The following is a 24838-nucleotide window of genomic DNA, read 5'->3' as shown; positions in this document are numbered from 1 at the left end:
CAATAACAGTCACACCCATGCACTACATCGTATTTTGGCTATCTGTGTGTGTGATAGACAGTGTAGTGTCCCAGCATGCTCGTAAGGATTGGAGCGATGTACCCCTATCTGCGCGCAATGAGCAATACAGGCACGTAACGGCTCAACGATCTCTGCTGTGTGTGATTTGTGATTGTAGAAACTGTGATCTCTAGCTCTTCGTGTGTCCTGTGCCAAACCTGATGCAGGTGATGTGTGAGAGTAGTGTAGATAAGGAAAGAGCCCGGTGGAATACCATAGTCCTCAACTAGGCCTTCAAAGGTGCATAAAACCTGATAATTGAAGAGGTCTCTCCATTTTGTAAGGCCTGCTTCCGTCCACTGGATCACTTCTTGCTTTAGTTGAAGTGTGGAGCACCCCGGTATTTGCCTAGAAGGGTAAGCCAGTGCAAATGGGGTAAGTGTACGGTGTTTAATTGTATAGGTTCTCCGGCAGGCTCTAGCCACTCACATGAGGACTTCTACCCACCCTCCCCATTTGAGATCACTTCGTCAGAGCCCAGCAACCACTGCAATATCACGGGCATTGTTGTTCCGCCGAACCAGTGTCCTAATTCAGACATGTCCGGCCAGCCAGTGCATAGACCACTGCAGTTGGACTGCGGCGTAGTAATACTTGTAGTTCGGTACTCCCAAGCCCCCCTCAGTCAGTGGGGCATATAATTTAGATATCGTTATCCATCTCCTTCCCTTAGTCCAGATCAGGGCTATCAGCAGGGAGCGAAGCTCCGCAGAGAACCTCTTAGGCAGCAGGACAGGCATGGAGGAGAAGAAATACAGAAGTTCTGGAAGTACCAACATTTTAGAGATGGCTATGTGTCCCATAGGAGAGAGTGTGAGGGCCATCCAGAATGATAGGGAACCGGACACCCTGGTCAGCACCCTTCCTGTATTACTGTCCACTAGGTCTTTGTCTGCATGATACACTCTGATCCTCAGGGGAGTGGGCGCTTGTGAGCCTCTGCCTTTGTTCATGATCGCTGTTGGGGGAACAAGATTTGATGCCATCTGTCTTCGACCCACACGCCCCAGTTTGGTTCCCTTGCGCCGAGCACACACACACACATGTGGTTCCACGGCCAAAGCAAAGATGATCGGGGATAGAGGACAACCCTGTCATGTGCCACTCTCTATATGGAGCGGGTCAGAGATGGTATCACCCGTCTTCACCTGTGCAAGCGGAAAATTATATAGTAGGGTAATCCATTTCAGAAACCTCGAGCGCTCCCTAAGCCTATTGAGGACCTCCATGAGGTAATCTCACCCAGAGTATCCAATCCAGGGGTTGTTGCCTGATGTCTTTGCCCAATCCATCAGCATGAAAATGTGGCGCAACTTTGAAAAGGTGTTCCAGTCTAGTGTAAAACTATTTTAGCCCGGTTCTATGACATGCTGTGCTATGGGTATCAACCTATTGGCCAATACATTCCCAAGGATCTTATAATCAGTATTTAAAAGTGAGACCGGACTATAAGAACCCAACAGCAGTGGATCACTATCCGTTTTGGGAAGGACCACTAACACCACTTCCTGTAATGGGGGAGAGTAGGCCGAGTTAAAGATTTGAAGGAGGTGAGGAATAATCTGAGATGCGATGGTGGAGAACAACTCCACGGGCCAACCATCCGCATCGGAATTCTGTCCGCCAGCCATTTGTTTTAGCGCGTGGAACCTCTCGTCCCCTGTTAATGGGACTTCCAGGAATGTAAGTTAATTTCGTCCTGGGTGTTGGACAGTGTTGCCCGTCCTGGATAGCAGTGATAGGGGCCCTGGGCGAGTTGGAGCAGATGAGCCAGTCCAAAAGCCTGCCCAATTTATCTCTATCCGTGTGCTTCCTGGACGAGTATCCAGTGAAGTCTAGTGCACCCAACTTCTACAAAGCAGCCGTATGCACAGCTTGGCTTGCGCCAACGAGTCAGTGGCAACCCAGTCCACATGTAACGCTAATTAATGTATTTTCTGTTTCCAGGCTCTGAAGTTCTTTCGCAGCACCAACTTGGTGCCATACACCGTTTTTATGAGCTAAACCCTGAGGACCAACTTAAACGCATCCTATTCTATCCAGGTATCTGAGGCAGTACCCTCATTCTCCCCAAAGTACGAGGTGCTATGGTCGGAGAGAGTGGCGTGGAATGCCATATCCTGTAGGGCTTCTACCGGAAGGTACCAAGTCAGTATGCATGGGCGGCCTTGGCCCCACACCAATAGGATCTTGAGGGTGCTGTGATCAGAGGAGGTTCACCCCAGGTAAACAGCCCAAGGCACCTTGGAGAACACAGTAGCAATTCAGTAAAAGAGGTGGATTCTAGTTTGGAGGTCATGTAAACTGGAATGGTAGGAGTATTCCCCAGCTGTGTGATGTAAACAGTGCCAGGCGTCCTACTCCTTTGTGTGGGACCCCCTATGTTGTAAATGTTTTAATAAAACAATAGACTGTGCACCAGGCACCGACATGTGGGAACAGTCTGACATATCTGAAACATAATTATGGTCCACTTCTCTCACCCCAGGCAGGTCGCTCCCCTCACCTCCGCATCAGCTCCGCCTGATGTGAGCGCCCCCCAGCCTGCTACTCCTGCCGGTTGCGAGTCCGAGGCTCGCTCGCTGCACTTGGTTTGTACTGTCTTGTGTTTTTGCCACCTGTATTTGTCCTTTCATCCCTTGTGATTCTGCGCCCCGTATAGTGTTATTTGTCCCAGTTTTCAGTTTTGCCTGAGTTCTGTGCCCCGTTGCCCTCTGTTCTCCCCCCCGCCGCTCCTCACCCTGCGGCCCCGCTTGCCCATTCGCCACCCTGCTCCCGCCTCCCAGCTGCTCCGCTCTCCTACCTCCCCATATATGCCGGCTGCTGCGCGGCCGCGCAGCGGGCGCGCCAAAGGCAAGCCCGTCTGCGCCTGGACCGCGCCCAACGCCAGAACCCTTGGCCCCCGCGAATGACCCGACGCCCGTCCCCGCTACGACTCCAGCCCCCTCCACGCACTCAACGCCGGACGATCACGCACCTGCTGCCTGGCCACACCGAAGCGCACCAAAGGACCTTTCTCCTGCCGGAACTGCAGCTACACCAGTGTCCGGCCCGCCAACCCACCGACCAGGAATGAAGCCAACCACCTCAGTTGCATTCTTCTCAACACACGCTCTGCCCGCAAACACGCCATTGAACTCTGGGACCTACTCGACTCAACAAACCATGACGTCGCCTTCCTGACGGAGACCTGGCTGAACCCCTCCTCAGCACCCGACATTGCCATAGCCATCCCGGAAGACTACAAGATCACCCGCAGGGACCGCACCAATGGAGTAGGAGGAGGAATCGCCATCATCCACAGGAACACTCTCAGAGTCTCGATCAACACCGACGACACCCTCCGCACCGCCGAACACCTGAACTTCCAGATCCACACTGACCCCAACACCACCCTCAGAGGAACCCTTGTCTACAGACCCCCCCGGACTCCGGCCACAGTTCAGCAACTCCATCGCCGACTTCGTCAGCATACACGCCCTCAACTCCACGGACTACATCCACCTCGGGGACCTGAACTTCCACCTCGAGAACAACAACAACGCCAACTCCACCACCCTGATCAACCTCGGACTCCGACAACTCGTCACAACACTCACCCACTCTGCCGGCCACACGCTTGACCCCATCTTCTCCGCAAGCACCCACGTCTCCTTCAACCACACCACCGAACTCCACTGGACCGACCATCGCTGCATCCACTTCACCTTCCGGAAACCCACCACACACCTTCGCACCCAACAGATGCATCGCCGCTGCTGGAGCAAAGTCACCGAAGACCAGCTAACCACCACCCTCGCCCAGAGCCCACCCAGCGACCCTGACACCGCCGCCCGCAACCTCAGTCAGTGGATCGGCAAATGCGCTAACACCCTCTCCCCGTTCAAGAAACCCTCCAACAGCCACACAAGCAAGAAAGCCAGCTGGTTCACCGAAGACCTCCAGGCCTCCAAGCAAACCTGCCAAAAGCTAGAGAAGAACTGGCTGTGTGAACTAACACCAGACAGCTACGCAGCCCACAAGAACGCCTCCGGCAGACACCAACACCTCATCAGATCCGCCAATAGGGCCTCCTTCAAAGACTGCCTGGACAATAAGGCACACAACAGCAAAGAGCTCTTCAACATCGTGAAGGAACTCTCCAACACCAACGGCATCCCACCTTCGCAAGACCTGTGCGACTCGCTGGCCACCTTGTTCCATCGCAAGATCTCAGACATCCACGACAGCTTCAATGCCACGACCACCCCGACAACCACTGGGACCTCCACCCCACGACCACCATCCGCACCACCCGCCTGCTCTCCCAGACCAACATTAACGACAACGACGCCATCAAAATCATGAATACCATCCACTCCGGATCTCCGTCAGACCCATGCCCACTCCACATCTTCAACAAAGCCAGCACCGCCATTGCACCCCATCTCCGGAAAGCCATCAACATTTCCTTCGAGATAGCCACCTCCCGGAGAGCTGGAAGCACGCCGAGATCTACTCCTTACTTAAGAAACCTAAGGCGGACCCCAAGGTCCTCAAGAACGTCCGGCCCATCTCCCTGCTCCCGTTCCCGGCAAAGGTCATCGAGAAGACCGTCAACAAACAACTGACCCTCTACCTCGAGGAGAACAGCATCCTGGACCCCTCCCAGTCCGGGTTCCGCAGCAACCACTGAACCGAAACTGCCCTCATCGCTGCCACCGATGACATCAGGACCCTGCTAGACAAAGGAGAAACCGTGGCCCTCATCCTCCTGGACCTGTCAGCTGCCTTCGACACGGTCTGCCACCGCACACTACGCACACGCCCCCACGATGCCGGGATCCAAGAGAAGTCCCTGGACTGGATCACCTCCTTCCTCTCTGGCAGAGCGTCTGCCCCCCCCCCCCCCCATTCCGCTCCAAAGCCACCGAGATAATCTGCGGCATACCCCATGGCTCATCCCAACACTGTTTAACATCTACATGGCACCGCTCGCCTACATCGCCCGACTGCACCACCTCGACATCATCTCTTAAGCCCATGACACCCAGCTGATCCTCTCCCTAATCAAGGACCCCCACACCGCCAAAACCAACCTCCATGAAGGAATGAAGGCCGTCGCCGAATGGATGAGGAACAGCCGACTAAAGCTGAACTCAGACAAGACGGAGGTCCTCATCCTCGGATCCACCCCTTTGGCCTGGGACGACTCCTGGTGGCCGACTGCACTGGGAACAGCTCCTACACCCACCGACCACGCACGCAACTAGGGGTCATCCTCGAATCCACCCTCTCCATGACTAAGCAGGTCAACGCCGTCTCTTCCTCCTGCTTCAACACTCTTCACAAGATCTACAAGTAGATCCCCACCGAAACGAGAAGAACGGTCTCCCAGGCCCTCGTCAGCAGCAGGTTGGACTACGGAAACGCCCTCTACGCAGGAGCCTCGGCCAAACTACTGAAACTGCTTCAACGCATCCAGAACGCCTATGCACGCCTGATCCTCGACATCCCTCGCCGCAGCCACATCGTACCCCACCTGAGAGACCTGCACTGGCTCCCTGTCAACAAGAGGATAACCTTAAAGCTCCTCACCCATGCACACAAGGCACTCCACAACACCGGACCAGCGTACCTCAACAGATGACTCCGCTTCTACACCCCCCAGCTCCACTCCGCCGACCTCGCCCTCGCCACAGTCCCCCGCATCAGAAAAGCAACCTACGGCAGCAGATCGTTCTCCCACCTCGCTGCCAAGACCTGAAACACCCTCCCTGTCCTCCTACGGCAGACCCAAGACCTGATGACCTTCTGGCTTTTCGAGTAGTAGCAGCATTCCCCCACCCCCCACCCCCCAGCGCCTTAAGACCCTCACGGGTAAGTAGTGCGCTTTACAAATGCTATGATTGATTGATTGTATCATGCAATAACGCTGGAGTTAAGGATTTCAGAAAAAGTGCCTGTTAGAGTTAGGAGCGTATAAAGAGTTGAGGGACACAGAGAACCCGTCTAACAGCCCCTCCAACACCATTTACCTCCCCTCTGAGTCAATCCTAGTGTGCAACTCCGAAAGTGGCACTTCAGGAGCAATTCATATCCAGACCCCTGGCAAACCCGGAGTATGTGGTTCCAACAATCGTACCTAGCCATCTTTTGCGCACCTCCTCCAGAGCAGGGAGGATGAGGTGGATCTCCCGGAGAAAGGTTATGTGAGCCCCATACCTCCTTAAATATTGGTGTATGCAATACCTCTTAACATAACTAGTCCTACCCCTAGCATTCCAGATCAAAATCTGATTTTTCGTCCTTGCTAACAGTTCACGAGCCTGCATTGTTCATGCAATATGACCTGAAATCCCACAATCACCTCCAACTTCGCAGCAGTGCATACCTGAGCTAAAACAGAACAGCACAATAAACAGAGAAAGGTAAATTCAGCTACCCAACATCCGGTCCCAGGCCAGTGCACCAACAGGAGCCCACCCAGAAGCACTATAATGCAAAGAAACAGTCCTATATTGTAGCCACTATCCAAATGTGTGCTGAGGGTAGTGCAGCATCAATGGGTCTACTCAATAAGGAGCCCCTTGTATGCAGTCCACTGCTAGAGTTACAAGCCCCCCTCTGATCCTCCAGTATGTGTAATAACAGAGCTTCCGGCAAGTCACACCTCCTGGCCAGGTTGGGCAACCTACAGTCGGTCATCTCCTTACACGGGAGCGATGACTGGACCCCCCCCCCCGCGGCAGGAAGTCTGCCAAAGCCAGGTCTGTCTTAGTTGCATCAGTCTCCGTTCTCTCCACCTCAGTCCTGAGGGACAGGAGTCGCATTGTGTTGTTCCTCAACAAAACCACATGGGCTTTCTCTCTGGCTTTCGAGGGGCCTTCCTTTTTTGCTTCTGATACAGGGCCTTCACCGTTGTTGCACCTTCCAGTCGGCCAGTTTTCCCTTCCTTGTTTGGAGCAAGTCGCTGCCCCTACGCTCCAGCCAAGCCTAGGCCTCCCAGGGGTCACACAGAAAGTGGTATGGTCCTTGTGCATTATCTTGAGTGTCAGGACTGCGGCGTGATCATGCAGCTGTCGCTTCACATCCAGGAAGGAGGTCCGCCACCTCTGTACCTACACGGTGTAGTTAAAGAATATGTTTACCAGAGAGTTACCAATCATTCAAGGTCCCTTTGAGCGTGCTACCTGTAGTATATAGTCTCTGTCCCTGTAGTTGAAAAGGTGGTCAACCACTGGTCTCTGGAGAGTGCCGGAAGGGGGTGACCTGCCCGGCTTCCTGTGGGTCCATTTCCACAGACAAGGTTGAAAACTTACCCCCAGCACTGTCTGTGCGAGCCACTCTTTGAGGTAGAGCTCCATGCTAGGTCCTTCGATGAGCTCCAGCAACCCCACAATCCTCGCATTATGGCAGGATCGACCCTCTTGATCCTCAACACATATCTTGAGATAGCTGAATTCCTCTTGCAGGTCTTTGAATCGTAAGTCTGCCTCTGCGACATCCGGCCTGAATGCGGCCAGCGTTGACTCCGAGTCCCGTACCCGTTCTTTCAGTTTTGCAGCGTGAATCTTTTCTGGATTCACTATGCTCTGCATTATTCCGTCATCTAGTGGTTGTGTCCGGAATTGTTTTTTTTTTTGTTATTGGTGGGCGGCGACGTAGTACCATTTGGTGCCCTCCTGTGACGTCGATGGGCTTCCTCTGGAAGCTCCCATCTTTGTTAGCCATCTTCAGATTCTTTTTTTCCGCAGTTGGGTTTGGATCGATACGGAGGAGCTCCCAAGATTGGAGAGAAGAATCGAGAAAAAAAGTCGGTAGGACGGTGTCTTCCACTTTCAACTTTAAATCAAACACGACCGCAGTTCGACGAAGGAAGAAAAACCAGTCCTTCGACGCCGATCGGAGAATGCTCATGCAGGGGGCTCCCTGTGCGCGGTAATGGACAAGCCGCCGTTCAAGTTTTGTAAGAACTGTCACCACAAATACCCTCAAAAGGATCAGCACCCGGTTTGCAACTGGTGCCTACCGCTGGACCATCAGAGAGACAACTGCAACGCTTGCTCCCGCTTCACCCCAGCGACTAGCAAATTGCAACATACAAGGCCAAGGACTAACACCGTTGCTGTGAGACCTGGGCCACTCCAGTGAGGAGGAAGATAACGTTGCCAAAGGGCTAGAATGCGACGAGGACAGAAGTTTTGGTCGTGGAAGTCGAGAAGACGACTTCAAAGGAGGTAAGAGGGTCGTCAACCTCAAAAAAACTAGAAGCGTATTGAAAATATGACTCTAGACCTCCGAAGGGATCCTCGGCATTGAAACATTCGGCGACTGCAGCTGCATCCAAACAAAAACAGACCATAGGATCCTTGGATAAGGACTCCGGAACTGCAAAGGTCCTCGAGAAAACGAAGACGGCGAAAGACAGTCTGGAAAAGGACGCCTCGGCATCGAAAAAAGAGAGGCCCAAACAAACCTTGACGACCGGATCGGCGTCCACAGTCGGAAAGCAGAAGATCTCTGCGCCGAAACACACGCGGCCGAGACAGAGAAAAAGACTCAAAGCCGAAATGGCTAATATCCTTCAATGGAAAAAAGACTTTGTCAAAAGCTTGAAGCAATTCAAGATGCAGTCGGAAAGCGGAAGATCTCTGCGCCGAAATACACGCGGCCGAGACAGAGAAAAAGTCTCAAAGCCGAAATGGCTAATATCCTTCAACGGAAAAAAGACTTTGTCAAAAGCTTGAAGCAATTCAAGATACTGCCGAAAACAAAAAAATACGGAAGACGAAAAGGTCGTCGAAGAACCAATTTCGACAAAAAACCCGAACCGATCGAAGATTCATTCTTCTCAGGGAAGACGTCGAGCAAGACAAACAAACATATGCTGAAACGGTGAACTCAAAGAATCAAGACCTCAATCTAGAAATCAATTCCTCCCACTGCTGCTAAGTGTCTTAGAACACCATCAAGGAGACCAGCGGGGAGAGGTACACATCAACCTGCTACCTCACATCAAAGTTACCAACAAACATACCAAACGGGGAAACCAGGGCACACAACAGGGACAGCAACAAAGCTGACAATACCAAGGAAGATCATCCTTTTGAGGGCGTCCCCGTGGCAGAGGTCAGCCACAAAGAGGTGGACAACAAACCTCTAAGTGACTGTGCTCACAAGGAGGTACACATGAACAACAGCAGTGAGAGTACAAACAAAAAAGAAGCATATGCCAAAACAAAACCAGTTTACAGTTCCTCCAACATACCACCCCAGTAGGAGGCAGACTAAGATTTTTCTTGCAAAAATGGAGGGAAATAACCACAGACAAATGGATTTTAAACATAATACAGTATGGTTACTGCTTAGTTAACAAAACAGCCCCCAAACAGGAGGCCAAAGCAATGGACACATTCCAAAGAAGTTATCTCACTTAGTCAAAGAGGTGCAGGAGCTTCAGGGAAAACATGCAATGGAGCAAGTACCACACAGAGAAAGAGCAACGGAGTATATTCAACATACTTCCTAATTCCAAAAGTGGATGGAACACTACGGCCAATATTAGACCGAAGGTTTCTAAACAAGTTTATAAAAACACAAAGATTCAGAAATGACTAGACTGCAGGAGGTGATACCTCAATTGCAAAAGGGAGATTACATGGCAACAGTAGACTTAAAGGATGTGTATTTACACATCCCAATGAACAAAAAACACAAAAAATTGTTAAGATTTGTCGTGGGCAAACAACACTACCAATTCAAAGTACTCTTTCGGTCAGAAATCAGCGCCAAGAGTATTCACAAAGTGCTTGGCAGCAGTAGCAGCACATCTTAGAAGGCAAGGAATTTACGCTTACCCCTACTCGGACGACTGGTTGGTAAGAGCAAATTGTCTTGCCTATGCAAACAGCATATACACCAAGTGATAGACACTAGTTCAGCTGGAATTCTCCATACATTTGGAAAAGTAATCAATAGAACCAGAATCCATAAAGGTGTTCTTAACACTTTGTTAGGGAAAGCATTCCCGAGCGAGAAAAGGAGATCAGCCCTATTGAAGGAGACTCCTCTATACCAGAGGGGGCATCATCTGACAGTGAGGCCAGTCGGGGAATTACTAGGAATGATGGCCTCATGCATTCATTTAGTTCCCAACATTCGTCTACAGATGAGAGCATTTCAATAATGGCTCCAGACACAATGGCCACAAGCTACATGGAGTTTGGAAGATCTAGTGGTTGTCACAAACAGAGTTCATCAAGAGATTGCATGGTGGAACAAGGCAAACATATCACAAGGGAGACTTGTCACACCACCACTCCAAGAGTGACCATAACAGCAGATGCGTCCCTAATAGGATGGGGCACATGCATGAACAATCTCAAAGTAAGAGGATTATAGGCACCGCAGGATGCGGTGAAACACATCAATATCTTGGAACTAAAAACTGTGTTCTTAGGCTTAAAAGCCTTTCAGAAAGAGCTCTACGGGAAAAAGGTGTTGATGCAAACAGACAACACTACAACAATGTTTTACATAAACAAACAAGGAGGGACTCAGTCTGTAGCACTCTCAACTCTAGCACAAAAAATGTGGAGATGGTCAATCCCAAGACAAATAGACATTCTAGCAATACACCTACCAGGGAAGGACAATATAGAAGCAGACAGACTGAGAAGGCAAACGACATCATCCCACGAGTGGGAACTGAATCAAAAAGAAGTGCAAAGAATTTTCAAAAATGGGGGACACCACAAATAGACCTATTTGCAACACCCCACAATGCAAAATGCCAAAACTTCGCATCCAGACGACCTTGCAACCAGCCCCTAGGGAATGTGCTATGGATAGACGATAGACTGGTCAGGGATATTTCCGTACGCTTTTCCCCCAATACCATTAATGAACAAAGTGATCAGCAAATGCAGAATCGGCAAAATGACAATGATTCTCATCGCACCACAGTGGGCCAGACAAACTTGGTACTCGGAGCTAATGGAAATTTCACAAAGAACAATGCGCAAACTTCCAAAAAGAAAAGATTTGCTAACAATGCAAAACGGGAAAGTGCTTCATCCAGAACCAGAGAGCTTAGGCCTATCGGCATGGCTCCTGAAGACTTGGAATTCGCACATCTTAAACTACCAGAAAGCACAATGGCTGTTCTAAGAGAAGCTAGGAAACCAACAACAAGAAAATGTTATACGGCGAAATGGAAAAGATAAACACAATGGGGTCTTAAAAGGTGTCTTTCAAGAAAGATTACAAAAGAAAGAACAGTGCTAAAATACCTGAAACATTTACTACAAAGTAAATTATGTTTTACATCACTAAAAGTACACTTAGCAGCAATTGTCGCTTGTACAAGAGGGGAAACAGGAAAGAGTTTCTTCACCTCACATGTGGTCAAACGGTTCCTAGAAGGAGCAAAAATAATTGCACCACCAAAAATGGTACGAGCACCAACATGGAATCTGAATATAGTTCTAGCACAAATGATGAAAGCATCTTTCGAACCACTACACAAAGAAACGCTACAAATGCTTACAATAAAAACTGCATTTTTAGTGTCAATAACATCCCTATGTAGAGTTAGCGAGCTACAAGCACTAACACTAGAGGAACCTTACTTCCAAATACATAGTAGCAGGATTGTCATGAGGACAGATCCTCAATTCATACCAAAGGTGGTATCAAGTTTCCACATAAATCAGAGTATACAGATACCAAGTTTCTTTAAAAACCCAAAGAACAAAGCAGAAAGAGCTTTGCATACACTTGACGCAAGAAGAGCGGTAATGTATTACGTGGAAAGAACTAAAGAAAACAGAAAACCTAAACAACTATTTGTATCCTTTGTAAAATGTTTTCTTGGAAGACCAGCAACAAAAAACACAATTGCACGATGGATAGCACAAGGCATTCAGTTCTGCCACAAGCAAGCAGGACAAGCTTTACAAGGTGCACCAAGGGTACACAACAAGAAAGAAAGGAGCAACTATTGCATTTCTTGCTAACACTCCAATTCAAGACATCTGCATGGTGGCAACATGGTTTTCAGTAAACACATTCACCAAACATTACTGTGTGCACATTCAAATGAACAAACAAGCACATGTAGGACAAAAGGTCTTACAGCATCTATTTACAAACCAAAGTTAATCTTCCACCCAGCCACCACAAGACTAGCAAACCGCTACAAAGTCTATGCACAGCGAATCCTGAAAAGATTCACGCTGCAAAAAAAATAGTTTCTTACCTGTCGGTGTAGTTTTGCAGCTTGAAGAATTTTCGGGATTCACTAGCGAACCCACCCTCCTCCGCCAAGTAAGAGAACTATAAGGAGGAGGAAAGGGGGAAAAAAAAGAATTCGAAGATGGCTATCAAAGTCGACGTCACAGAAGGGCACCAAATGGTACAACGTCTATGCCCACCAACAACAACAAAACAAAGAGAAGAGATACTAGAATTCCGGACCCAACCACTAGATGGCGGAATAATGCACAGCATAGTGAACCCAGAAAATTCTTCAAGCTGCAAAACTTGACCGACAGGTAAGAAACTATTTGTTTCCTATTGTCTTCCTTCATGAGGCCCATGTTGATCCCAAAGCATTGATTTTGGGCTCCTGGGAGGATTTAATATCTAGGACTGCTTCAGGATCTCGTCAAATTTACAAGAAAGGTGCAACAGCGTGCTCTCCAATTTCGCATTGGTAGACCGCGGGGCATAGGCCTCCATTCCGCCATCTTTTGCTCCACCCGCTGCTGTTGAGGCCTTTTTATGCTTCAGTCGAACTATGGGAGAGGTCTGGAGGGCAGGCACACCCGCAAGCAGGAGAACCACGGAGCACCCAACTCCTCATCACTCTCTGGGCCCCTGGTTTATGTCCAATCACGATGGCAGACAAACGGGCACCAGCTCAAATAACCGATACCATTAGAGGCAGCGAGTAAAAGGCTACCCCCTCAAGGCAGTGTGGCACAACACAGCCCAGACTTAATAGGGGAGCACAGTAGGGATCTGTGCCCAGGTCGGGCCCTTCATGAACTTGGTAGACCTAGAAGGCCACAACTGCCAGTCCGCTGGTACACTGGTGCCGGAGGAGTGGAGGCAATCTCCAAGGCCCTTCACATCATAAATCACTTTTCCCTTTGGAGGTGGTTTAGGGCCTCCTCCCATATAGTTCATATAGCCCAAAAGTCTTAAGGCCTCACAGAAGCCCACAAAAAGAGTCAGTGGGGGTTCGGAGGTAGGTGGGGGTGAGGCGGGGGCCACAGAGCCTCTTTTCCAGTGACTGTGCAGCCGAGCGCTGCCACCGGGAGCATCATAGGCCAAAATTTCAAGATGCTGGCAGGTGCCTTCCCCAACCACTTCACCCAGGCTGGGGAGTGAGGCCAACTCACTTGGGCGGTACGGCCACACCGGAGATGCTGCGGCCCTCCAAGGTGCTGGCAGTGCAGGGCAGAGGAAAGGGGTCAGCCATCACGGCCCAAGCAGAAGTCAGTACAAATATACAACAATATCTCAACCGGATTCATTGACAATAATTATACTTGTATGTGCAAGACATTACAATAGAGGAACAAAGGCGAGAGACTCCAAATTATTCGTTGAATGTGCTCTTTGGCATCCTATATTTAGAAGACTGGATTATACACAATAGTTGTAACAGCACTGTTAAGCATGGATGCAGAGGCAACCCTAAAGAAATAAGTGCACATTGTGCTTGTGACAGGATGTGACGGCGCAAGTGACAACGTGAGAAAAACGCAGCGCAGGGCGCAATCACCAGCCGGCCTCTCTCGGACCCTAAACATGCCTTGGTAACCTCCCATTTAGATTATGGGAATTCCCTCCTATGCGGACTCAGTAAAAAAAGTCTAATGCAGTTGCAACGCGTCCAAAATGCAGCTGCTAGGCTTGTCCTGAACCTCCCTAGGAGGGCCTCTGGGAAAAATGCCCTGCGTTCCTTGCATTGGCTCCCGATAATGGAACGAATTACATTCAAAACGATGTGCATCACCCATCGCATTGCTCATTTAAAAGCACCTTCTTATCTACAGAAACTGCTTCCTGTCTACCGACCCTCACGCCCTCTTAGGTCGATGGGCAACATGTTATTAGTTGCTTCACGGATTCACAGAGCAAGGATGGGAGGACGGTCCTTCAGATACCTTGCCAGTAAAGGCTGGAATGACCTTCCCATCGAATTGAGGATGGAACCGTCCGAAACTAGGTTTAGACAAAGCTTGAAAACCCATCTTTTCCCCAAAATATAATTTAGTATAGTTTCTCCTGCACTATACTCCACTGCCGTGAACGTTGCTTGTATGATGTTAGTGGAATTGTCAGCGCGGGGACGCACTGTTCCGTGTGCAACCATGCGCTTAATAAATGCCATTAATGATTCGCTGCTTTGACGGGCCAATGGGAAGGGAAACGCTACAACTTCGTATCAGTATATATCCCACCAGCATTGCATGGCACCACGCTCCCAGACCTGGGCGCATTCCTGTTGTCGCTCCCACAGGGTGCAACGATTATAGGGGGGGATTTCAACGCCGTAGTTAACCCTGACGTGGATAGGCGGCCCCCCAGAGGCCCCGGTAGCGCTAGTTCGAAACTTAAAGATTTTGTAGATACGGTCGGCCTCACAGATACCTGGAGAGCGAAATTCCCACAAGACAGGCAGTATACCTTTCACTCAGGGGCGCACAACAGTGAGTCGCGGATAGATCACATATTTACCCAGATGCTGGGATTGGAACAGATAGCAGAGGTGACGCACTTGCCCAGGGGAATCTCGGACCACTCCCCAATCATGCTCACATACTCATCAGACATCCCGGGCAGGCGCAGACTCTATCCAATCTATCCACATTATTTAGCGATTAAAGAGATCAAGAAAAAGTTAGTCACCACCACAAAACACTACTTTAGTGAGAACGAGCGCACGGTGGAGTCGCCAACGGCACTCTGGGAAGCCTATAAGGCGGTCCTGCGGGGCCAGGCCATTTCCTCAATATCGCACCACAAAAAGCGCCAGCGCCAACAACTCCACGCGCTGGAGGAGAACATGCAACGGGCAGAGGCGGACTACGCCGCCGATGCTACCGAGGAGGCAGCGTATGGGCTACAGCTGGCGCAGCAAGAGTACAAGACATTTGTATGGGAGGAGGCGAAAGCCAGACTACAGGCCACAAGGCACACAGTCTATGAGCAGGGTGACAAAGCGGGAAAGCTGCTGGCCTGGTTAGATAAGAAAGACAAAGCTGATAGGTGGATAGCAGAGCTGGCCGCGCCAAATGGCGCGCCAATCACAGACCCCCAAGACATTGTGGAGGAACTCGCGGCACACTATGAACGCATCTACACACCAACTGCAACGGCCACTATGGCAGAAAACATAGCCTTCCTGCACGACATTAAAATGCCAAAGTTGGCTCCCACGGCAGTGCAGGCGCTTGAGGCGGACATCACGCTGGAAGAAACGACTCAGGTCATACTCGCACTCCACACGGGCAAGGCCCTGGGGCCTAATGGTATCCCGGTGGAGCTTTTCCGACACCTGCTTACGGTCTTAACGCCCCACCTCTTGAACATGTATAATGACAGCTTGGAACAGGGGGAGCTTCCCAGAGACCAGCGCTTGGCCACGATAGTAGCAATACACAAGCCCGGGAAACCACCAACCAGTTGCATGTCCTACCGGCCCATATCCCTGATCAACGCGGAGGCGAAGATACTAGCCAAAGTGCTAGCAAGGCGGCTCCAGCCCTGCCTGGGATCGGTGGTCCACCCGGACCAATCGGGGTTTCTGCCGCAGCGGAATACAGCGCTGAACCTGAGGCGAGTGAATAGCGTCATGGCACGCAAACCCCTCATTCAAGAAGACGCCATAATTCTCTCCCTGGACGCGCAAATGGCGTTCGACATGGTGGAATGGCCGTTTTTATTCGCGGTACTTCACCACTTGGGTTTCGGTCCCAAATTCATAAAATGGGTGGAGCTGCTCTATACAAAACCCATGGCGCAGGTTGTGGCCAATGGGAGGATCACGGGCACCTTCCCTCTGGCTAAGGGGACCCGGCAGGGCTGTCCATTATCCCCTCTTCTATTCGCACTAGTGTTAGAACCCTTGGCGGCGTGGATACGACAAGACCAGGTAATCCGTGGGCTCAAATGGGCGCAGGGGTGGGAAGACAGAATATCACTCTACGCGGACGACATACTCCTTTATTTGGCCTCACCGGCCCGATCACTCAATTGCCTCATGGATATTTGTGTAGCTTTTGGCCGGGTCTCAGGGTATACCATAAATTGGGGAAAATCACATATTTATATACTCTCGGGCGATGGGCCCCGACTCCCACGTAACTGTGCTGCTAAAATAGTGACTGAGGGATTCATGTATTTGGGCATCTACATCACGGCGCAGGAACCCCGCTTCATAGCGGAAAACCTTAAAAAACCACTGGAGCGTCTACGCAGGGATGTGCAGTGCTGGCGGTCCCTACCACTCACCCTATTGGGCAGGGCAGCCCTCTTTAAAATGATGGCGCTCCCGAGGTTCCTGTACGCCCTACAAAATACACCATTCCCGGTCGCCCCCGCATATTTTCGGGAAGTGAATAGTGAACTCAGTAAGCTGCTATGGGATGGCAAGGCGACACGTATAGCGATGCACAAATTAGTGAAAGGGTGGTATGATGGAGGGATAGCTCTCCCGTACATTAAGCTGTACTACTGGGCCTCCCACCTGATGGTGATCAACCAATGGCTTCATGCTGATCAGGGAGACCCAGCCTACCGTATGGACAGACACCTACTGGGGGAGGATAACCTCATGGGAATACTGTACAATAGGACTCAACACAAGCACCTTATAGGCCCTACAGCACATACAATTAAGATCTGGCATACAGTACAGAAGGAGATGGGATGGGAAGGAGTCATCACGCAGGCGACGCCACTATGGGACACCGACAAACTGGGCAGGCTACGGAACACGAAGGGGTTTAAACAGTGGGATTTGATCGGTATCTCAAAGGTAGGGGACGTGTGGAAAAAGGGGAGCCCCATCCCGTTTGAGCAGTTGCAACGTAGCTATGGGATGGCAGACACTGAGGCGTTTCGCTACTTATAGATAAGGCATGCCCTTACGGCGCTTATACCGCAAGGCACTAAGCTCCCAGAGTCCACACCCCTTGAGGATAGGCTCCTTACAGATCATATGACGAAGAAGGCTATCTCACTCACATATAAAAAATTAGTAAACAACCAACCGGACCCGACACAAGCCCTCAAAACTAAATGGGAGGCCGACGTGGGGGAGCTGGATGAGATGGATTGGCAGGACGCGCTGGCATCGCCACGAGAAGTGGCGATCTCATCCAGATTTAAATTAATACAACTTAAGATACTACACCGTACCTATTACACCAGGACACTACTACATAAACTACATAGAGCCGACACACCACTCTGCGTCAGACAGTGCGGAGAGCCAGGCACGTTCTGGCATATAATATGGCAGTGTGTACACATCCAGAAATATTGGAAGGCAGTCATGCGAACAGCTGCGCAGGTCACAGAGGCAACATTAGTCCCTGATCCCAGGGGGTGCATTTTGAATATTTGGGACGAAGCGGACATCACGCAGACAGTGCAAACATGGGTAGCGTTGGGGATGGCGTTGGCGAAAAGAGACATAGCGCAACAATGGGGAGCCAGGCAGGCTCCGACCCTCCAAAAATGGTGCAATGGTATGGACGACCTAATGGTGACGGAGAAGTCGGTCTATGTGCACAGAAGATGCCCCAAAAAATGGACTAAGATATGGGGGAAGTGGAATGACTATCGAGGGAACATCTGTGAACCCCCGCAGGATGACTCCCTAACGGATGACTCAGACTAACTTATGGTGTCTGGGGCGGCATCACACAAGCTGTTTGGCACGGTGGGGGAAGAGGGTGTTAAAGTCCTGAGGAGACGGAATGGAACTTTTGAAGCGCGGCAGCAGCTGACACGAGCAAACTGTGATGTACTTGATAATACACGCTATGGTATTGCAGTATTGGTTATATATGAAAATGTTAATAAAAAGAGTTTTAAAAAAAAATAAATGCCATTAATAAATAATAAATAAATAAACACTCCATCGAACTTGCCAATCCGCCACCATGGGAAAACCAGACGGACGCCAACCGAAAATTAACTTCGACACATGCAAATCTGCCCGCTCCCAGACAGAGCCAGAGGAAGATCAACCTGACGCCCGACTACCTCCACAGCAGATCTGAAAGAACTATTATTGGTGATGCAGTCTAGCCTGATCTAGCCTGACTCAATGAACGCCAGGCTGGATGGACTCACTCATAGAGTTGAGAAGCATGATGACCGCTTGACGGAGGCAGAACGTCGGATCTCTGACCTAGAAGACACCTCCACTACCACGGCAAATTGCACGCTCGAAATGGTAAGGGTCCTCAAGGTGATAGCGGCCAAAATGAAGATTTAGAATCACGCTCGCGTTGGAATAATCTACGTATCTTAAGCGTGCCAGAGTCGACAGCAACCGGCAAGATGGAGGAATATGTCGAGTGCCTCCTCATAACACTTTGGCAGTGAGGTCTTTTTGCCGGTCCTTGTTTTTGAGAGGGCACATCGATCACTAAAGGCCCGACCTGCCCCTGGGACCCCTCCTCACCCGATAATAGCTAAAATACTTATCAGGATCGAGACGCGGCCCTCCGCCTCTCCAGAGAACATGGCCAACTCCGATATGAGGGGACAGAAATATCGATGTACCCTGATTTCACCATGGCAGTACAGGAGCAAAGGAGGAAATTCCTCCAAGTGAAAAAGAAACTGCAACAACTCAACCTGCCTTATGCCATGCTCTTCCCGGCCTGACTGAAAATTACGCACCAAGGGAAACACATTTTTTTTTACTGACCCACAACACGTCCAGGATTTCCTTAAGACCTTACTCCAGCAACCTGCAGGTCAATCCTCTCCAACACACCGACCAGAAGGTAATGGCAGCGCCTCTGACATTGAATAATCCCCCCCCTTGCGAGGCGAACTGTAGACCAGATAGCGATCCGGACATGTAGCCCATGTAGGAGTTCACAGACTCGCAGCAAACTACAAACTATTATGGCAAACAAGAAGAAACACTGCGCATAAAAACCTGCCAGTGTCGTCCATTCCCAGGCCACGCACGACCCCCTGATGACGCTGTCACAAACCATGTACGTTTATTCTGCTCCCATACCAGATAAGTACTTGACAAACTTCGCCGGGAAATGGACTCCCGAGACGCCGCACACGCCTGACATTGCTGCGCTGGCAGGCCCCAACAAGATGGAAACCAGAAACAGACATTAAGATGAGATGGACATCTACAACACTGCCCGAGCACCATCGCTCAGTGAGGAGACTCTGGTCGCCCTCTAGTATTCCACCCGACAGGTGAACCCTAAGCACTGTATTTTTCAGTTATGTTAAGGTTTAGGCCATCTTCCCCAGTTGGGAAATTGGCACAAGGGAAGAAATGGGGGTGGGGGATGTGGGGTTGGGGGGAATGGGCCACAGCAGGATTGGGCTGCTGATGTGGGAGGGGGTAGGGGGAACCCTGTACAGTTTGTTGGAAGAAACAAGGAATAATTTTACGCCACTCACCAACTTCTTGATGCTTATGATTATGTCTACACCACAGCGCCGGAACACACAATGCCCACATCCTGATAGCTACATACTATATTGCCACCATGGACGACCGCCATAGACCCCCTGCATATAACTTCCTAGCTTGGAATGTTCGAGGCTTGGGTGACCCCCCGCAAAAGACTACACATTCTCTCATATCTGGATCGCCACAACATTCATTGTGCGATGCTTCAAAATACGCACTTTAGCCCCAATGCTTCCACCACATTCGCATCCTGATGGGTAAATTATGCACATTTTTCTTCATATTCCTCTTATGCACGAGGAACAGCTATACTGGTGAAACGCTCTCTCCCCTACACCCCCATAGGGTCCTACGAAGACTCGCAGGGCCGCTACAATATCCTCTGGGGCCGATCGGTAGCTCAGTCTATCACTTTTGTCTCCTGCTACGAACCAAACATTGCTGACCCAGAATTCTTTCGGGTGCTCTGGGGGAAAATTATAGATACCGGGTCTACGCATGTGATATGGGGCGGAGACTTCAATATTACCTTAAATCCCACATTAGACCGCTCACAACCGCATCACTATTCCAAGGCATACTACACCCTCAAAACGATGTTGAGGAATACGAACTGATTGATGCTTGGTGACACTTACACCCGCAGCTTCGGAAAGGGTCATTTTACACCACTGCGCGCGCCTCCTGGTCAAGAATAAAGGATGGCTCCTCACCAGGGGTCTGGCTCCTTGGTTGATACACGCTTTATACCTCCCCTGCACATACTCCGACCACTCCCCAGCACTTATCACCCTCTCTCGCCCTCATAATGACTCTCCCTTTCTCTCCTGGCGCTTGAACCCACAAAACCTACTGGATCCAGTATTTAAACAGGAACTAGAACAAGAAATAATTGACTTCTTTCCGTAAAACGAATACTCGGTTGTGCAATACTCCACGGTATGGGAGGCTTTCAAAGTCACCCTTCGAGGCAGTTGTATTGCAAAAAGCGGATACATTCTGAAAGATATCCACTCCACAAACTGGAGACAGATCTCAAACGCACAGAAGCTATGATGCAGGACGCCCTCACCACAGAACTAATGGCTCAGTTGCGAAGCTTACTTACCGAATATCAAGAGACAGCTGAGAGCGAATGTAAATTTCGAGGGAAATACCACCAGGCACGCCGATATGGAGAGGGTGAATGGCTTGGGAAGGCACTTGCCTCTCTGATTCGCCCTCCCCGCTTCTCTAATATGGTCCTTGAAATCGAGGACGAAGACGGTCATCTGCATAGAAGCACCTCTGAGATTGTGGGAGCTTTCCGCAGCTTCTACAAAGCCCTGTATAAGACGCATAGAACTTGCCCGGTAGATTTCACCCCCTTTTTTGTGGACACCGCCATACCCTGGCTGGGAAACTGACAGAGGGAATTTCTCTTAGCGCACCACGAAGATGAGGAGATCATCTCCGCCATAATGCAACTCCAATCAGGCAAGGCCCCAGGACCAGACGGTCGCCCGGCCGAATTTTATAAAACTATCCACCATTTACTTATCCCTGTATTGCGACATGTATTTGAAGAGGCACGTGAAACGGGAATATTACCTCCACAATGCGCGAGGTGCGCATAATCTCATTGCCAAAACCAGGTAAACCAACACTATATTGCGACTCATATAGACCCCTCTCATTAATTAACGTCAATGCCAAAATACTAGCGAAGTTGATCGCATACCGCATCACCCTCTTATGACTGCCCTTGTGCTCCCAGATCAGTCTGGCTTCGTGCCAAACAGCGGCACGTCTCATAACCTGCATGCCTTGTTTGCGGTCCTCCAGGACATTGATCCCGATATGAACGCTGCAGCAGTATTCCTTGACGCCACCAAGGCGTTCGACTCCCTAGAGTGGGATTACCTAGCTATCGTCTTACAGCGCATGGGGTTTCATGCTCCTTTCTTGACGTGGATAGAATTGTTATACACTGGTCTACAGGCTAGAGTCATGGTCAACGGGGTCCAATCCTCTCCCTTCACGATAGCTAGGGGCACCCGCCAAGGATGCCCCCTCTCGCCCTTACTCTTCACCATAGCGATTGAACCTTTGGCAGCCAAAATAAGAAAACATTATCGGGACCATGCGTTGATCTATCCGGAATGCCAAATTCTGATCTCCCTATACGCTGATGATCTCGTGCTGTATCTGCGAAATCCAGATGAAAGCCTTAACCCCATCCTTAGACTCTTCATCCGGTTTGGCCACCTCTCCGGGGTTAACATCAATTGGGGGAAATCCCAGATATACCTCCTCACGGAAGCCACCACGCGATTTGATCCGGAGTATCCACTCAAATGGTGTGCAGACACGCTTACATACCTCGGGATAAACCTCTCTAAAGACCGAGCTGAATTGATGCGGTCCAATTATGGACGAACGCTCTATCTCCTCACTGACCACATTACTAGATGGAGTGCGCTGCCCCTCTCCATGGCTGGAAGAGCTTCACTGATCAAAATGGTGATACTTCCCAAAATGCTCTACCTTTTTACGAATATACCTTACGCTCCTAGCTGCCATTTTTTGATATTGAAACCCAAATGATTCTTCTTCTATGGGGCGGAAAGCAAGCCAGATTAAGCTGGGACATTCTTACGCGACCCTTCACCGCCGGAGGTTTCGAAATACCTGATTTGGAACATTATTTCATATGCGCTCAGGCTCACTTTGCAGCCTACTGAATGCATCCCCCTCCATACATGCCTCACCTCGCAGTAGAGGATGGCTACATGACCCCCACACCAGGTTCAGCATACTTGAGCACCCCCGTGGTCTCAAGACATTCAGCCTCCACCACAGTTCAATGCACTACCAGCGCTTGGAAGGACCTAGCTCGAAGGATCCACTGTCCCCTAATATATTCACCTTTATTATCCCTCCAAGGGAAACATGACCTCCTGGTTACACAAGAATGGGGTTGCCGCCACTTACTACGCAAGCTGTCCAGTCTCACTTGGGGACAGCTCTATATAAAAGGGAAATTCCGCACTAGCGATGAATTCTTCGGATCCTCCTCTCCCACCCCTCTAGATCGGTTCTATAATGTTAGGCTTAGACAGGATATGCGGACCCTCACCTCATGTTTTCCACAAGAACCTCCCATCATGCCCCCCCCTCCACGCCCTTTTATAACAAACCACACCTACACATGTAATGTCACTATTGTATCGCACCACTCAAAATGAATGCGAGTATAACCCCCCACCAGCTAAGACCAAATTGGAGGGGGAGCTGGGATATCCCCTTGCGGAAGAACAATGGTCCTTCTGTTGTTGCCAAAGAGGAGCAGTCTCTGCAAGTAGCAGGCTGCGCATAATACACTAAAAAATGTGTTCACCGGCTAGATTTCACGCCTGCACGCCTACATCGCCTACAATTGCAGGATTACGATCACTGCGATCGTTGTGGAGAACAGGCAGCGGATTTCAAACACTTGACTTGGGACTGTCTGCCAATATTGGGGGGGGAAGTAATACTCGCTCTAGATCAAATGACAGGGACACATGTGCTGGAAGACCCCCTTACCGCTTCATTGGCGCTTCTTCTAGCTAAACGTCGAATCGCCTGTAGATGGAGCAGGGTACGGGCCCCCAAATTTAAGGATTGGCTCCGAGACCTTATATATTGTCAAGAGTAGCTCAATATCTACGCTGAACTGCTACCACCCTCTTCTCGCCCAAGCGATATCTGGGCCCCCCTTCAAGTTTACCTGCTGGAGCACAACACAACCAGTGATGCACCCACAGAATCTCTTGCTGCTGGGAATGGCACACAGGGTGGGGGTTCACATTGAGAAATGAAAGGTAGACATGGGATACACCTTATATATACGAACCTATGGGGCAGGAACTGTTGAATGTAGACTTTGTATCTCACTGGTATTGGTGAATGAGTGGCATTAGTGCTATGTTATTTGGTGTTAGTTGAGAGCATAAATGTTCGGCACCTTTACTGTGGCCACTTAAGATAATTGCTCCCCTGACGCGGTCGGCCTGATGAGGTTGTAGGCGGCTTGCTGTGTATCTCCCCTCCCGCCTCTACTGCCTTAAACGTAAACGTCACCACGCATTGCCGGCCGGCCTGGAATGTAGGCATCATGCTGTGTATTATCCATTTGACGCCAATAAAGGTCTTTTGAAACTTAAAAAAAAAAAAAAAAAAAGATAGCATCCATGAGCTTCATTTGGTCTGTGTTTTGGGTAAAACACAAAACAAGCCAGAAAACAAAAGTACAGTTGGGCAGCATAGTTTTCCAAACCTTGCTAATAATATTGTCCTAATTCGGGTGGGTTTGTTGCATTCCCTCCTAAAGCCCCACCTGCCCCTTTCACTCTGCATTACTGAGATACCCCATTATTTGTTGATGTCTTGCTACAAAGGGCGGTCTTTAAATCTGTGCTTTCTTGTTCCTCCCAGAATCCACGAGAAGCAGATGCTATGAGTAAAGTGCAAGCCGAGCTGGATGAGACCAAAATTATTCTGGTAAGTCCACAAAACCATAATAACAGGACAAGGGATCCAGGATAAACATGGCTGCAAGGTTTAAACTTTAAAATTATTTCCATTGGGAGGCTTCTGTATTGAATCCTCCATTTTTTTTTTTTTTGTTTGTTTTGTTATCTATAAAGTGTTTTTTTCCCAAGTGAAATTCATCGGGAAGGACACATTGAGCTGTGAAATTTTTTTATCATGGGCATTTTCTCATATTGGGAATTTTGCAGCATAAACATCTAATTTTTAAATAATTAATTGTCTTATTTAGCCATTTAGTCGTTCAAGCTGGAATAGCTTTTCTATTAAAGAAAAAAAAAAAAGATTGGCAAAGTCAGTAGATTTCGCCTTTGGGACTTTTTTGCTTTGCCAACAGTTTTTATTCATGCTGTGCAGTATAGTTAAATAATCTTTAAAAGCTTTTGATGCGGCCAACTGCATTAGTTTATAGGTACGCTCATCACGTGCGCACCTACAAAATGACACAGGAGTATTTTGTTTTTTTATTATTCCTGATGAGGTGCCTTTATGAGTTGGAGCATTAGCTAAAAAAAATATAGT

The 24838-nt window shown here is 49.5% G+C and overlaps 1 protein-coding gene across 4 annotated transcripts in view; it reads left to right on the top strand.

The window, feature by feature from the left end:
- Nucleotides 1-24838, top strand: part of YKT6 (YKT6 vesicular SNARE protein) — a 173918-nt gene that overhangs the window by 106418 nt on the left and 42662 nt on the right. For all 4 annotated transcript variants that reach the window (XM_085636112.1, XM_085636111.1, XM_085636113.1 and 1 more), the window contains one exon: nucleotides 24203-24268. In XM_085636112.1, the coding sequence (XP_085492238.1) occupies nucleotides 24203-24268 (66 nt within the window). The remainder of the gene's footprint in view (nucleotides 1-24202; nucleotides 24269-24838) is intronic.

The sequence above is a fragment of the Triturus cristatus genome, chromosome 11, assembly GCF_964204655.1.
Source record: "Triturus cristatus chromosome 11, aTriCri1.1, whole genome shotgun sequence".
Lineage (NCBI taxonomy): Eukaryota > Metazoa > Chordata > Amphibia > Caudata > Salamandridae > Triturus > Triturus cristatus.
Note: the sequence above shows the minus strand (reverse complement) of the source record. Positions and strands in the feature narration are given on the sequence as shown.